General features: G+C 36.8%; 1 protein-coding gene across 4 annotated transcripts in view; it reads right to left on the bottom strand.

Moving 5' to 3' along the window:
• Positions 1–16,814, bottom strand: part of LOC138126270 (uncharacterized) — a 56,689-nt gene extending 39,875 nt beyond the window's left edge. For 2 of the 4 annotated variants that reach the window (XM_069041986.1, XM_069041987.1), the window contains exons 1-2: positions 16,513–16,814; positions 7,914–8,743 (exon numbers count right to left, since the gene is read on the bottom strand). In XM_069041986.1, coding sequence (XP_068898087.1) covers positions 7,914–8,396 — 483 coding nt within the window. In that variant the 5' untranslated portion in view covers positions 8,397–8,743; positions 16,513–16,814. The remainder of the gene's footprint in view (positions 1–7,913; positions 8,744–16,512) is intronic. The other 2 variants (XM_069041985.1, XM_069041984.1) reach the window with 2 other exon arrangements.
• Between the last annotated feature and the right edge of the window lie 661 nt (positions 16,815–17,475).

Raw genomic sequence — 17,475 nt, 5'->3', positions numbered from 1 at the left:
GAACCCATAAAGGCCCGAGGCCATGCATCAAACATATTTATTACACTGTAAAACCGGCGTGGTTTTAAAATAAAAATTACAAGCTCCGTCCCCGTCCTACATTCGCAAATTTCCATACGAATCGGATTAAAATCTTCGCCGACCCCATCCAATTAGTCTGCATAGTTTAATCAAGTTTCGCCGCAAGTGCAAAGATTGCATCGTCAAGGACATCCCGTCAGCAAATAAACAGCCCCGTCCTGGAAACAGGTGCCGACTCCTTCGACGTTTCACCACTCCGAACACTTTTACCGTATTAATTTTTTATCGCTTTTGATGTCGCCTAATGGGGTTAGTAAGGGGTGCAGTCACGGAATGTGTCGACGATTAGTGGAAGAAGGATAACAGCCGTTAACGAGGGAATCCGTAAATTTTCAAAAAGACTCTTTGCCAAAAATTGAGATTAATAGCGGGAAACGGGAATGGTATCATCATCAGAGGAATGCGTTTTGGGGGCTCTATTAATTTTTGGTGGGATTGTTTTTTTCTGGGGAATTATTCATTGTTCTGGTGGAATTCGGGGCACACTTGCTCGTTTTCTGTTTATTGTCGGTGTTGACGAACGTGCAAATTAATTTGGATGGTTGGCTAAATTGTTTGATTTATTCTGTTGGTAGTAATGCGACAGTTTCACACAACTGACGTGACATACAATCCAGACACAAGTTAAACAACCTTGAAAGGAGTCATTCCATTCCGACTGAAAGGAAAGGACCAAAGAAAACAGAAAATAAATTAAATAAGTAAAATAAAACAAACGATCACGTGATTTTGATAAGCTAAAGAGAAAGACATAAAATAAGGGGTATACAGAAAAATACAAAAAGGGAAAATATAAAATTAATAAAATAACTCAAGGAAAACTAAAGGAAATATCACGTGTGCAAAGAGGAAATTAATAAATAAAAAAAATACAGACACACATCTGTGGATAAAATATAGAAATGAGAAGTAGAAAAATTATAGCTGAAAATTAGATGAAATTGAGAATGGACTGAAATTTTCAAATTGTTTAAAGAATAAGAAAGAAAAAGTGAAACCAAAGGAATGTAACGCAGAGATAAATAAAACAAAGAGTAAGATATGCCAACCCAAAAATGTTATCTGTGTTGACAGGTTAAAAAATAAATATATGAAGAATAAGAAAATTACAAAGTTGACGAAGAAAAAATACGGAGAAACAACTAAAATGGATGACTACAGAGGCGAAAGAAAACAGGTGGATAATGTTAATAAAATGATTGAAATAAAATGTAAGAGAAACAGAATAAGTAATTTAACTGTAGAAATGAATAATAACAGGGAATGAGTTTAAAGTGTAAAAGAGTGAAAAAACGTGCAGTCAATAACAATAAAAAGGCAGCTGTCGACAGAATGAGAAGAAATAAAATACGAAAAAGAATACAAATAAAATAACAACCACCGGCGAGGAATGAAAGGAGGTAACTTACAACTGAATTAACAGTATTCCCCCAAATCTCACTTTAAATAATTTGTATTTAATATTTATGAGCCCTTTGTACATTAAAGAGTTCTTTAACAGGTCAGTGTGGGGAAATATTAGTGGAGATATGCTTTATAACGTTGAGAGGAAGCCATTTACCGCTTGCCGAAATGTCACAGGACTTACTTACCAAAAAGCATAATCCTTATTCGACTACATTTACGTAAAAAGGAAATTAAGTGTTTATTTTTCTAATCCATCAAACGCGTAAAAATGTTTCTACGCTTAAAATATACATTTTTTTCGCTTATACAATATTTGTTGCCCTTATAGTGAAGCCAAAACTAGCTTCATCAGCTGTCAAACGTCATTTATTTGGCGAACAAGCGTGACCTCGAACTATTTTGAACGCTCGTTATTTTCCACTTCTATCAAATGTTTTCATTCAATCAGTCACAATTGCAAAACTCTCACGCCCCGATCAATAAAGATAAATGTGTACTTTATTACAGAGCAAGCACTGTGTTACTGATGATCTACAATTTACAATTGGTGGTAAAATTAATGGTGATTGTGACCAAATCACCGATGGGCACCATCCATCAATTAGTATAATTAACTAAGCCGATATGGAGAGTTTACTTTACTGTTTGAAACTTCGCTAGTAAAAATAATTCAGTCCTACGACTCACTGGTTCAGATTTTCTCAGCTGTACTGAACTCTTCATTAATATTAATATTAAAAAAAATACTAAATCCAAATTTTATAAATAATGTGTTCTCGAAACCAGCTCAGGTTAAATTAAAATCTGAATTAATGCAAACTGCCAACAAACAACTTGCTCAATTCTAATTTATTCATAACCAAGCGCCATGATTTATTTTAATTGTTTTATCAACAGCACAACGCCATAAATTACCATTGTTGTTCATTTATCAGATTTTCTAATTCAATTTGCACCTCAGACTCTTGCACTCACTAAATTTCAGTCGAAGCAACCGTAAATCGTGCGAATATGCAAGATAACAGCTATCAACGAGGTCGTAACGACCCTAATTATGTTTATAACTATATTGCAAATAACCGTTGGATATTTACAGGGTCCCACCCTTACCCGACCGTTGTAATAATTCATTTTTAATCTGTCAAATATTAAATGTAAGCGGACGTATTCTGAACCCCCGAAGCCATTCATTCGATATTTACTCAGCTACAACAGGGGTTGGTCAAGCGGCAGCGCTTTCCAACGCTATTCACCGATAAACAATAAACTCAATGCATTTGTGGAAAATAAAAAAGATCCCAATGCTCTGCAGCAGATGAAAGGAGATCATTAAAACAACAGGAGCGGTGAAAATTCGGTGAAAAGTAAATAAATTAAATTGTTGTTTGTTGTTTTGGATGAGATCAAAAAGATATTTCACAAAATTTAAGAGATAATTAATCCATGATTTGTGAAGCGAACGTGTTTTTGCATAATTGTGGTGGCATCTGAATTAATAAGTTAATTGAAGTAATTTAATTTGGGTGAAAATGGTGGATGCGCCGGGACAATGTTGCAAAAGCTCCGTTTGAATTTTTTTTTGGGGAAACGCTTTTGAGGTTTCGACGGTGAAATGGCGTTTTAAGGGTGGTGCTAAAACATTTATGCCGGTAAATGTTTGTTTCACGCTCTGCTTTTATCGGAAAAGCGCGTTCACGCCGCCGACTCCGTTGAACTGTCGCCGCCACATTTTTATTTGTCGAGAGATAATTATGGGGGCATCGCGACAGCGCGAGTCGCGGTGTCACTCGCTCAGTAAATATTGCCGAGTTTAATAACGGCTCAAGCGACAATTAAATTTTTCCACCCCCGGTCTGGTTTTGAAGGATATGAAGCAATTTCGCCAGGTGCGCCATTGTCGTCTCTTACGCTAATCGTTTTCAAACGTGGAGTTCATTCCGGCCATGATTTCACTTCAGCAATTCGTGAGGTTAATTAAACGGCCCCGTGCAGCGCCTGAAAAAGGGAACACTCCGGTTTCAATTTCGCGATAATTGCATGTGCCGTATTCAGACATAGAAAGTGTGAAAGAGACCTGGGGAAGGATGTAAAGTTAATCCAGTCGGTAAATTATTTTTCACGAGCTTGAGGGTGAAAAAAATACGGGCTTTTGCGGACAGGTAATTATGCAGCTTTTTGTGAAAAAACTGTTCTTCCAGAACCTTGAGTGGATTTTGCAACAACAAAAAATATTCATTTAAAGGTCATTACCGGTGAAAAGGAAAGTGCAGGGGTGGATACTTCAACAACATTTTCAAAACAAAAGGGTCAAGGTGCAAAACATAATTTTATTCAAACATACAAGGTCATCAAAAAGAAAACAAATCAAGAATGCTACCTCATCTCGTTTTATCGAAACGTTTGTCTTGGTTTGAATCGTACAGATAATTATACTTCCTATGCACAGTAGCTTTACTGGTTGCCTACCTCTCGAAAAATCTATTATTAATTAATTAATTATTTATTAATAATCAATGCTTTCTTTTCAATGGTAAACCCCATCTTATCACTTATTCTGGGATAATTGTTGCTTACAATTAAAGTTAACGTATGTAAACCTTGCCGAAATCGAAAAGTTGTTTTCTAGGTTAACAACAGCACATCGTTGACGTTTCTTTGACATTTCAGCGAAAAATCTGCTTACCAGTGGCGTTTGGCAATGGAGCTGGTAAATTACCCATTACATGCTTATTTACTTAAAAATTCAGCTACGACATGACGGATCATTTGCAAAGCCTGCTCTGATTTGTTTCCTTTTTGTACAAATCATTTCGTTCTAAGGTATTGCAAAAAATTGCAATCATAATTAAAATGTATTTGTAATAATATTGTATTAAGTTTCTGTCCAAAATGTCTGCATTAATGTTTTTCTGGAACGTTGTGTTTGTCTTTTCGACGCTGCGATCTTGCAGCTTCAAACTTTCAAATCATTTCGAGGCTTTAACATCGACGAAATAAATCGTCTTCGCGGATTTCCATTAAATCTCCGGCTACAAAAAAATCCACTTTGCTCACATAAAGCCACTGTTTGCAGGTGAAAAATGAAATGATTGATTTTCTTTAATTCGTGACAACGCCACAGTAAAGACGAGCGCATATCTTAAATTTACGATGATTTATGACGAACAGTTTATTTGCTAATAAATGAAACTATCACAAATCATGACACATTTCGTTGAGCACGTCATTTACATTAATACCCTTTTCACAAGTGGTTAGTGAATTTAGTGAAGTCCTATCCGCAATGTCAGTTTACTCAAAATGCCAAACTCGAAATTGGAACAAAGTTGTTCAAAATGATTTTGTTGTAAATTTTTTTGCATGTTCAATACATTGCTCTTCTCATCACAGTCGTTTATGGATTTTAAAATTTATGGCCACTATTCGAAGTGGTTCTCTCCCTCTCAAGCATGTAAAGGATGTTTTTTTAAATTTGGCGTCGAAGTAGGCGTTGGAGAGTCGATTGAGATCGCACCACTCGTGTAAAAGCGTAAGATTTAAACAGCTGATCCGTGATCCGTAACCTGTATAGTGCGTTCACAATCGACAGTTCAATGCCTACTTCGACGCCAAATTTAAAAAAACACCCGTTATAGCAATCTTCGGCAAAACACATTTAATTCGAATTTCTTAAATGTCTGCATTCTATGTAAATATAAATGACACAACTGATCAATCAGAATTGTATCGGCTGTTCATTTAAATTTATCCTCAATGTTGGCGTTGAAGACTCGATTGTGAACGCACCACTCGTTAGTCTGCAGAATAAAAACACAAACAACGCAAAAAGTGAAGTTAGATTTAAATAGCTGATCCGTGATCTGTAATCCGTGGCGCGATCACAATCGACTCTTCAACGCCTACTTTAAGGATAAATTTTAATGAACACCCGCTATATTTACTTCTAGAGTAACAGTATTACCAACCTATTAAAAGTTACACTAGGGATTACGGATCACTCGTCAGCTGTTTAAATCTTATGTTTTTACACGAATGGTGCGTTCACAATCGACTCTTCAACGCCAACTTTGACCGGAAATTTAAATGAACACCCGATATTTATCCGAAGTCATGCATAAGGTGGAAAAAATCTTTAATTCTAATATGAAAGCTGTTCAAAGTTAAATTATGTCTAAATAATTCTACGGAGTTACATACTTTGACACAGTTGTAGGTAAACGATATTTCAAAAAGCGAAGTTTTAAAAGCTGGAATGGAAAGCTCATCAATACGACGTATTGAAACATTGTTAAGCTCTTTCTGGAATGAAATTTCTCTCTCACGTAACGAGCTGAGGGAGTAGCCAACATTTTAAAGAAAATATAGATTCTATATGAAAAATGTAAATTTTACACTTCTTAGACGACTAATATTATTAGGTAAATGTTCATATTTCCTCATTTCATAAATAAATTTACAGCAGGAAATTTATGTTCACCAAATACCTACCAAACCTGAATTATCAAGTCATTTAAAAAATAGTTTAATTTAATTTGTACAAACGGTGGATGCGCCGGGACAATATCTGTTGCCTTAAAAAAATACTGCACACTGGCAAAACGTACTCGTAGATATCATGCAGAAATATTTTACAAACACTTAAGGTGAATCGCATTGATAAATTCATGGTATCATGCGCCAGGACGAACTCACTTAAAGTTAAATTAAAATGCTAATATATTAGACCAAGTGTCTATCCTGAAAGTCTGCATTGATATTTCCCTGGAACGGTTTATTTGTCTTTTCGCCACGACGGTCTTCCAGCTTCAAACTTTTAAATCATTTCATGGCTTTAACACCGACGCAATAAATCGTCGATGCGGATTTCCATTAAATCTCCTACTACAAAAATTCACTTGTATGTCAAAATCGTTACCAGTTCATTGAATTCTGTGAATAGCGATCGTAAATTTAAAATCCAGATTTTCATAGTTTTTTATCTTATTTAATTAATTTTAATTTTACGTTTCAGATACTGCATCTTAGACAAATAACACCGCAAATCCATAACAGAGTGATCAATGCTCAAATTGCACTCGTAACGTTAGTTAGTACAGAGTGATTAACAAAAAAACAAATCAAGAGTGCTTCCTCATCTTTTGTTTTATCAAAACGTCTTTCTTAGGCTGATCGTACACATACTCGTATGTATACTTGCTACACACAGTTGTTTTATTGGTTGCCTATTTCTCGAAAAATCTATTATTAATTAATTAATTATTAATAATTAATGCTTTATCTTCAATGGTAAAACTCATTTTACCCCTTATTCTGGAATCATTGTTGTATAAAATTACAGGAAACGTCCTTAAATATTGCCGAAATCGAAAACTTTTTTCAAGGTTAACGTAAACACAGTTGTTTTAAAACTGACGTTTGTTTGACATTTCACCGAAAAATCAATCTGTTTACCAGTGGCGTCGCCCAATAAAGCTGGTAAATGATCCATGATTACGAATGTCTTGTTTATTTCATATATTTTCTCCATTATTTGATAATAATAATAAATATTTGTATAGAATTTCGCTACGACATGACCGACGATAATTTGCAACGCCTACTCTGATTTGTTTTCTTTTTGATCACTTTGTATATTACAGTGTGCCTTATAAGTGCTTTATAACAAATCGAGAAAAGTTGGAGAAACTAGACCCGAAGTGTCGAGTTTTTCCAATTTTCCAGAGTATCGTATAATATTTATTTCTCTAGGGATTTTACTTAACTATAAAAAAATTCTTTCTTTGATTTTATATCCTTCCTCGATTTGAAAATTTTCGATTTAGCAGATCTAACAGGTATTTTTGTACATTATCTACCACTTTTAGCTTTCATTAGTTAATTGGAAAAATTCAATTTTTGTTAATTTTTTTGGTTATTTTATTAGTGAAAATTAAAATTAGGATAACTCATTTACCCTTTAGTAATATCATTTGATTTTTTTTTTTTTCGTAAAAAGAATGAAACGAACAAACTGTCCAATTTTTATCGTTCTTGTGCCATTTTTTTGATAGCTTCGATAATTGTTGGAACAAAATGTTGATTTTGTCGTAATAAATGTAACAAGTTTCGTTATCATAAAATAAAAGAAATGTCTGTTGGTAAGTGTGGTTATAAAGTGAAGGGTCAAATTGGTCGTTCGTTTAGCTCGAGGTGTTGAGAGGACGACGTGCCTCGTCCCTCGCCGTGATCCAGTTTTTGGTATTTTGAGAGGAAATCGTAAACCCCTCCATCGAAACGGATTACCGTATCTGGCGGCGCCCTTTTCCGTATTAGCATCCGAACATTCCGGAGGTCGCAAATGACCCAACCGACCGTAAATAAGCATTAAGCATCGTACCATGCCGCCCCCGGGCCGCAAATCAAGGCCGCTCCACTAAATCACTCACCAAACTCCTGAATCCTGGCAGGAATCCGCTGTGTCCTCTCGCCCACAGCACCGGAATGCCGGAGTGCTTGGCCGTCAACGAGACCGTGAAGGCGGCGGGGGAGTCGCCCACCACCAACACCGCCACGACGTGCTTCCCCTCGAACTGGTCGCACAGGGTCCTGAGAAGTGCGGCGCTGAAGCTTCCGTTTTCCGGCAGCTCGATCACGAGAGTCTCCACCGTGAAGTTAAAGGTGTCCTTGTGCGACTTCGTCGTCAAGTACGACTGCGTGATATTCATCAGGGTCTTGTTGAAGGCCTTGCTGTAGGTCTGGCCGCTGGGGGAGGCGGCGATCGCGAAGTACAGTCTTCCGGGGCGGAAGCTGGGGAAGTCGTTGACCATCTTCTTGTCATTCTCGTAACCGCTGACGTGGACCAGGAGCAGAGCGAATTGGAGGAGGATTACCTTGTAGAAAGAGTCGTCGAGGCGTGAATTCAAGACCATCTTTCTAGGTTTGGGGGGGAGGAGTTGAAGGGGGGCCGGTTTACACGGTCATGCCTGTGAGGAGGCGCTGGGCGAGGGGACGCTGCGACGATGCTTGACGAAATAACGGCGCATTATCGTGTCCAAATCGATGATCAGGATTAGAGTTTTCGACATGATTGAGGGATGGGTTTTTTAATTTTCTCCTGGATTTTATTGCTTTGGTTGCTTCGGGTAAGGCGGAAGTTCTCTTATTTGTTCGATATTTCCGTGATTTTACTTGAATTTCACTTTATTGAATTTGGGTTTGCTCCATTTGAATGGGATCATGTTTTCAGGCGGTGTCTCCTTTGCCTCAGCCCCATCGTCTGAAACGGAAACGAACATGTTATTAACGACCCCTTCGACGGGATAAAGCGCCCCTAAAATTGCCCGGCACCCTCTTTAAAATTTTACATTTTATTAGTAACGCTATCAACTCATTCCTCAACAGAAATAATACCGTGAGATCGAAAAAAAAAATTTGAGTTGGCTGTGACCAAAAATTTCAGTTGGCAATTCGTTAAAATTTCAATTATCAAATGTCAGTCTTAAAAGTTAGGTTGGTGATTTGAAATCTTGATTTTCATAAAGGTGCGAATTATGTGTGACCTGTCGGTTGTAAAAGAATCAACAACTTTTTAAATCATTATCCCGATTTGTGTTAATCTTACGTGAAAATGATTTAAATGTTTTTTGTATATTATTTCATTCTAAACAAATTTAGTCAAATGAAAAATTTCAGTAGCATTGATGCTTTTCATGATAATGGCCTTAGAATGTTTGGTCGAGCGACACAGCTAGGGACTAAGCAATCCAAAAATTGCCGCGGAGTTGGGGGCTCTAAATACTAAACTAGTAACTAAATTGTCACTTTTGAACACACAGTCTTATATAAAATGAAATTATCTTTAAAATGGTGGCAGAAAAGATGAGATTGCTTAAAAACTGCAAAAGTTATGGACCTTTACAATTGATACTAATATGTCACGTCTGTTGAAATTACTCTTGCGAACTTTTTGCTCCACAATGCTATATTATCTGTCCAAATTGAAAAAACTTTATGATATCTATTGAGAACTGAGTTCCCGATAAAATAATGTATAGACGAAGATGGTGATAAATTGCAGCTAAAGAATACTGACGATTGTAATAATGTTCATCAGTGGAAACGAAGAAAAATCTATTAAATCAGTAATATTTATGATAATGTACGAAATAAAATGTTATAACTTCACATTTTATTTATAAAAGACTTATAATACCCAATAGCCTTTATTTTGTTTATTGTTTAGAAGAGTTTTTTTTAAATTAAAATTGTATTAAAACTTAAAAAAGTGTCTCAGTTTGAGCGCTCATAACTTGCGAAATATTTCAGATAATTGAATTGTCGAAACACAGTTTGATTGGACACTCAATTTTGAATAGATCTGTTTGAATTTTTTTTGATTTTAGAGAAGTAATAAAAAATTGCCATGGAAAAGCTTCACCGGTGTAATTTCAATAGACATAGATGAATATCAATTTTGAAAATGTGTAGTTTTTGGATTTAGTGAAATATTACATTTTTTCTAACACCACTTTAATAGTATATTATTATACGAGTTTAACAAGACGTTGTATTATCATTTATCACATGAGTGTGTTTAAAGCACGACGAGCGTAGCGAGTTAAACGAGTATAATATACTATTTTATCTACTTTGCTTTACTAATCCCTCAAATTTCGGCTGTGCAAGCTTTCACAGTAGACTAGGGACTTTCGCGTGGGTTGGCAACAGACATTTGTCACAAAAATGTAAGGTTATATTTACTAAATTTTACCTCGTAGCTTCATTCGTTACCTTGACGCCTGACGTCAAACGGCTGATGTTACCAATATAACAAAAGTTAAAAGTTACCAAAAACAGTTTAATAATATGCTTCATTATTAAACTGTTTTCGGTATAATAATGAGCCTATTTGTAACTCAAAGTAGATAAAGATAATTTTATTCTCTACAAAATAGTGTATTAAAAATTGAAAATATAGCCATGAGTTTAATGACAGATAGCTTCAATTCTGCGACGACATTTAAATTGGTTAATCGTGAACAGCGTCCACGCAATTGAAGTTTCTAACGGAATTATCGTGAATAATATTAGTCCTATGGAAATTTTACATAAAACTAAATTTATTTAGAATTTAATAAGCTACAAAAAATGTTTGAGTCATTTTCACGTAAGACTAACACTACCAGTATTATCTGATAAACACTTTTCTAGTTTTCACCGTAGCAAAGTCGGACAGTTCCAATTAAATTAGGAAAAGCAGTGATCTTCATTTCAACTTTAATCTTGATCAAACTGGTGAAAAATCTTTTTGTTTGGAATTCCCTGTAGACTGAATTATCCACTTTAAAAAAATAGACAGACAAAAGCTGTGTTTCTGTTGAACTGAAAACTAAAAGAAAACTCTTCAAGTTTTAATTATAAAATTCGAGGAGAAATTTTGAAGTTGTAAATGATTCTTCCAAGTAAAAGCTTTGCGAATGTAACAACAAAATAACTACAAAGACAGTTTTGTTATTTGCGGCAATGGTGGATGCGCCGGTACAGACATATTTTTATTGATCTAATAGTTATTTGTGTATGTAGCCCAAAAAGTGAATTTTTTTCGTCCAAATCTGAGTTTTCTGGCCGAGGCGCAGCCGAGGCTTGAAAACAGGCGCGGACAAGCGGCACTTTTTGGCAGAGGTGCGCATTAAACTTTTTAGGCGACCGCACGAACTACAAAGCAAAAGACATAATTGGAAAAATTACAAATTTATTTTGTAACAGATGGCATCCGAAAAAGAGTTACTTTTCGTCCGCTTGTGAGTACGTAAAATTACCGTTTTAATTAAGGATGCCTAAAAAATTATTTAATACAAAGTTAACTTAAAATAATATTGTAATTTAATTAAACTGAAAAACAGCATCAACTTTTCTTTTCTTGAAGGTTTTGTTTGTCTTTTGAGCGTCAAGCTCTGCCAACTTGAAACTTCCAGATCGCTTCAAGGTTTTAACATGGACGAATAAATCATGAGGCGAATTCCTATTAAATCTGCGGCCACAAGAATTACTTTAGTCGCACAAAGCCACGATTTTCAGGTGGAAAATGCTCCATTTTAAATTTATATTAAAGTAGAAACGAACCCGCAACTGTTCGTCTCAAATTAGAAAGATTTCCGCCAAACTCTCCTAATAACTGAAACTATCAAAAATTATTGCACAGCATTCCCAAGACACGGCGCGCCCGCTGTTTAACTTTGCACAAGCCATGAGTGGATTTTAAAATTTATGTCCACCATTTGAAGAGTTGCCCTCGTAGAGCATAAACTTTATTTATTAACGGCACAATTTGTCTGGATTTCGCGTTTCTTATAATCGTTCTAACTTTCCCACCACCACCACCAAAAAGTTGCATTACCTCTTTGCAAAAAACTTGATTTAAACCCCTACCCCAACTAAACGCATTTCCGCTTAGTTTTTTCCATTTTGTGTCGGTGCTAGATCCCATATGAACGGGCCCGGAATACTCCGCAGTATCGGAAAGCTTCCCCCGATAAAAATAAATTCGCTCCTCTTTAACGTCTAACGAGTATTCCTCGTGCCATGTTTCCGTTATTTTCACACCCTCGCCAGACAAGTCGGCGGCGATACCTGAAAATTGCCAACCCCAGCGAAGCCTTATAAAATAATCATCCCAGCGGGAAGCACCAGCCGAGCCCTTCGCCGAAATTAACAACAAAAACATCGCGCCCCTCGATTCTTCAATAAGGGCGTGATCGCCGATCTTGGGTTAAAGAAGACGTCTCTTTGGATAATTGACCGACGAATTTATAATTCATTTGGAGTGACGGAGCGGTTAAATCCCCACGGATTTCTTATCGTCGGACAAATAAGTCTGCTCGGCGGAATTTTAATTCTTTTATCTGGCCGCTTTCGAGGGAATATATAAAAAGCAAACCAGGGGAGGGCTGCGTCGACAAATATTTGACAATCCGTCATCTAATAAGGCGGCTGCAGTCGAATGGATCAGCGCAAATTCGGTTTCCGACCACAATCGCTCTCTGCAATATCGATCTGCGAACGGCTTTTGCCGCTGCTGATGACTTTTTCGTCTCGTCGTGGGAAGGGGTGGATTCGGTCGTTTTTGTTTCCGATAAGGACTAACGTTTGCTGATGTCGCTCTGCATTTTCATACCGATTTTACCAAAGAAACGGCTTTCTCCACCGATGGAATTTATTGTTTTACGACAAGGAGCAAAAAGAGTTTCTTTGACGGTATCGCCAGCGGTTGGCGTTGCTTTTACTCTCGGGTTACAGTTTTTGAGCAAATGGAACTCGTGCCAGTGATTAAGCGACTCGATTTCCTTTCCCGACTAGATAATGGACTCGGAATTTATTGATTATCACAAAAATTAATTTATTTAACAAAAGTGCGCTTCAAAAAATAGCTAAAACGCTTAATTTACTGCACGATCTTTTAACAATTTTTATTTTATATTTATTACCGCAGATTGAACCACGCTTGGAAGCTTTTTTCATTTTTTCCATCAAAACATTTTTAATCACTGTTACCATGAAAATTCTACTGTACTCAAGTAATAATATGGTGCTGCAGTGCTATTGTCTTGTCGAATCTCCCACGTGCGTGTGAATTATCTCCATAATTTTTTCCGGATGTTCACTCATATACTTTTGTTGTTTTAGAAATAAGCACGAGTCGCAGACGAATAAAAAAACATCAGCATACTCAAATAATAATTAAACACCGAAAAGATTATATTTTAAAATCGCACGCCTGCAGTAAACATCAGACAGAGAACTTACATTTGTCCTGACAAAAAAAATTCTGCACATTTTTGACCATTTCAAAAAAAATAATACCTAAAATTTTTGTTCGTCAAAACATTTTTAACAAGAAAACTCGAATATTTCAGGTCTGACATGTAAAATAAATACATCTCAAGTAACTTCTTGGTGTTGGCGTGCAATTTTCTTGTAAATTTCCCACGCGCACGTGAATTACCTTTCGTAAATGTTTCGTCTCTTTTGCTTTTGTTGTTATTTGCAGTTAAACTACTCGTCTGCGACTCGTATTTATTTTGACAAGAAGAAAGCTTCGTGAATTCGAAACCATTTTTGAAAATAAATAATTAATTTTGCAAAATTGCATTTAACGAGAGAAAATTCTAAAGCAATGATTTATTATGATTTAAAAAATTCTCTCACCGTGGAACACTACTTCGAAAAACACTATTCTGGTCTTGGCCATAAAGCAACTTCCAAAGAATCTGTTCACAACTGATACAATGAATTGTTTCATATTGTACAATTTGTTCGGAAGAAAACTTCCAAACTGTTTTCGAGACATAATAGGCGATGAAATTAGGATTTTTGCATCTCTTTCTGAATCCAAAAATATCGGATGTTTTTTTAAATTTCACCTCAAAGTAGGCGTTGAAGAGTCGATTGTGAACGCACCACTCGTCAGTAAAAACACAGCAACGCAAAACTGAGGTTAGATTTAAACTGCTGATCCGTAATCTGTGGTACGTTCAGAATCGACTCTTCAACGCCAACTTTGAGGAGAAATTTAAATGAACACCCGATAGTTCTTGAGCAAAAATGTTGAATCAGAATGGTGCTTTCGAATGATGTACAAAATGATCATAGTTTGTCCAGTTTAGTAAAAAATAAACTTCACTGAATAATAAAACGAATGTTTTTTCAAACAGAATACATTATTAAGCTCCTTTCGTTTATCAATCAATTACTTAAAGGACCCCAAATTGATGAACTAGAAATAAATGAACTGAGAATACTAGAGTAAAACAAACGTGGTAAACATTGAACGTGTATATAATGAAAAATATTTTACCGAAGAAAACAAACACTTGGTTCACGAGTTTCCCAATTCTACAAGAGCGCTGCGGTAAGGAACATAATTATGTTTCTCATTTTGTCTGAGAGGAGATTGCAAAGTTAATATTCCTATAACATTGTCTCAACATATTAAAGCCAGGAGTTGTTATATTTACTATTGCAAATATCGTGTGATCAAGAAAATTTGTAATCGAGTCAGCCTTGGAGATGAAACCGCATGTTTTCTCCGACTGATTAATTATGGTATCTAAGGTTTCGTCATTTGAAAACTTAAATACGATGAATTTTGATTGCTAAGGTTTTATATTCTTAATGTAAAAAGTGGTGCCCCTGGAACGTTCATTTACATTTTTCGTCGGATTCTGATTTTGTTACGGCTTGATCAGCAACTCTACACGCAACGTCAACAAATAACGTCCTAACCTTACTTTCTACCATTCCTGTTTTTTAGATGTCGTTCACGCAATTCACTGTCACAGTTAAATCGTCGATCGATTAAAATTTTTCTCCTTCACACCATATTTTTGGTAGTCAAATTCCTGAGAAAAATGACTAAAGTTTAATATTTAGAAAAAGAACAAAACCACTAAACGACTTACATATTTCCATTAAACGACGGTTACAAAAACAACGAACCTTTTGCGAGAATTTGGAATCCACCAATATCAGCGGAGTAGTCGTTAAAAATAATTGTCAAGAACTAGATATTTTCATATTTGGTGGCGGAAACAAAAGACTGAGAAATGTCAGAAAATTGTATTGTCAGTGTCAAATTTCTCATAAACGCCGTAAAAAGGAATGTCTAGGTAAATTTAAATTTTCGCTAAATCCGTAGATTGAAAAAATAAATTCTAATGAAACCAATTTTTGTCAGTCGTTCAAAAGGAAAAGTTATTCTCATATAATCAAACGTACTTATTACAAATTATTTTTCTAGTTCGACGATGAATAACTTTCTTATTGCCAATTTGCTGCATTTCTGTCGAAATCACGAACGTCTTTGAGAAATTTGACACTGACAATACAAATTTGTGACATTTCTCAGTCTTTTGTTTCCGCCATCAAATATGAAAATATCTCTATTAAATCAATTGGAGAGAAAATGAACCTCTCAAGACGAAGAATTGAAAACTTAAAGGTGTTTCGACTGTTTTCTCACCACACCTTATCACGATTGTCTATAAATAAAATCGCAAAATCTAAAGAGATTATTCTCTTAGGGCCGGTTGCACCAACGTGAGTTAAATTTAACTACAGATTAAAATAGACGAAAACATTGTTATAACAATAGGTAACTAAAGTAACGAAGCATTTTAACCCATCGTTAACTTTAACTGGCGTTCGTGCAACCGGCCCATAATAAATGAGAAATTAAAATTAAAATATTTCTCACAAAGATCTCTTACGTCTCCGCATACGACGGATTTTTTTAAATTATTTTAAGAACCAGTACTGATCACAACACTGAAGCAGATGATCCGATTAATAATTGATAATAGGAAATAAATAATGTTGGTTGAGCAGGAAAGAACAAAATAGCAAATAAAAAAGCTGAAGAGTAAACGTAATAAAATGTTTTAATCTAAGCCGCGTTTAAAATTTTCAGCTGGCAAGAAACATCTTTTGTTCGAGGATTGAGTGAGATCCACGGTTTTCCACAGAGACTGGAATAAAGTGACGCAAAAGTTTGAACAACGTCAAGTGTAAGATTAACATTATCATCCAACAAACTCAGTTACACTCCAAGTTGAGCAACATATTTACAGTAGTAAGTGATGCGCGAACAGGATCGTAATTAAGAGAAAAGTTGCAAAAAAAAATATTTAGAAGAGCGTTATTGGATGATAGAAAATGTGCGAAGAAAAAGATTGCGACAGCAGTTTGAACAAAAGTAGAAAAAGGCGAATCTTGCCTAAAATATCGATTGGCGGGAAGCTTTTACTGGCAGTGACAATAATTTTTTTGGGAGGGAGCGTGCCAAATTTACGATCGTGTGGAAGAAGCGGCAAAGGTGGCGGCGTCGAAAATAGAAATTTCGGCGTGGTCTCGCCCACTCACCGCCAGAATCCCCCGATTTGAGTCTAGTCGAGTGAAAAAATGCAAGTCGCGCTCGTCGCAACTCTTGTCACACCACACCCACGAAACTTGCAGCGTAAACTCCAGGCAAACTGGCGAACCCCCTCTTACCTTGAAAACCTCCGGAAATCGGCGCCTCATGTCCCGTTCCGCATCCGCTAATCCCGGACCATCACCAGCGCGACATCTCCAGAGGTCGGCTCCCCTTCGGGACCGTCCCCGCGGAATATTTACCAAATATCGGCCCGATTTGGCGGTTTGTACGATTTGCAACGGTCCGTCACGGCCGACGTTGATCGGGTTGCAGAATTCGGGCCACGGCACACTTGATTCTCGCGGCACGGAATAAACGACGGGACCCTGTCGGACGGCGGCGGTGCGCATGCCCCTCGGCCGAATCGATGGGACCCATCCCTTAACACGAGACGTGATTTTTCTTTTGTTTTTGCGTTTTGCATCGTCACGACCGTGACTCTGGCGGTGTTGGGGCACAAGTGTGCCGCCGGACGGGCCGCTGGGGCCCTGTGGGGCGCCGCCCTCGGGGCGCTGGCGCGACGCCGGCGAGGGGCTCGCGAGCCGACACCGGCGTCGGGGCGCCCCCGGACGCCACCAGCTGGACATCGATATCTGCCAAAGTTGCACTCTTCACGGAACTTGGTCAACAGCAAAACAACTAAAAATAGAGGACTCCATGACAGCTACCGAAACAATCGCTACCACAACGCTGCCAATAAACAACGCTTTTATTGTCCGCACCGTCTCACCGGAGAAGACACAAAAAACTGCGGTACCCCTCCCCATTTCTAAAAATGTTCCTTGCCACTAAACAATAATAATAACAATAATTATTATTATCCCAATAACAACTTCCCATAATGGAAACATAAGACAAAGTAAATAGTTTAGTCGCGTGGAGGACCTGTATTGTTGGTTGCATCACAAATTTCGTCAGGTTTATTATTACTTGTGAATCACCCTGTATATACTGTATATAACTAACTGAACAATAATAAATTAAGTAGACGTTTAGACTTGCACCGTAAAAAACAAACAAGAAGTGAGGGGCCCGCCTGG

Source organism: Tenebrio molitor, chromosome 3 (assembly GCF_963966145.1).
Source record: "Tenebrio molitor chromosome 3, icTenMoli1.1, whole genome shotgun sequence".
Lineage (NCBI taxonomy): Eukaryota > Metazoa > Arthropoda > Insecta > Coleoptera > Tenebrionidae > Tenebrio > Tenebrio molitor.
This window is presented reverse-complemented; position numbering and strand designations above follow the sequence as displayed.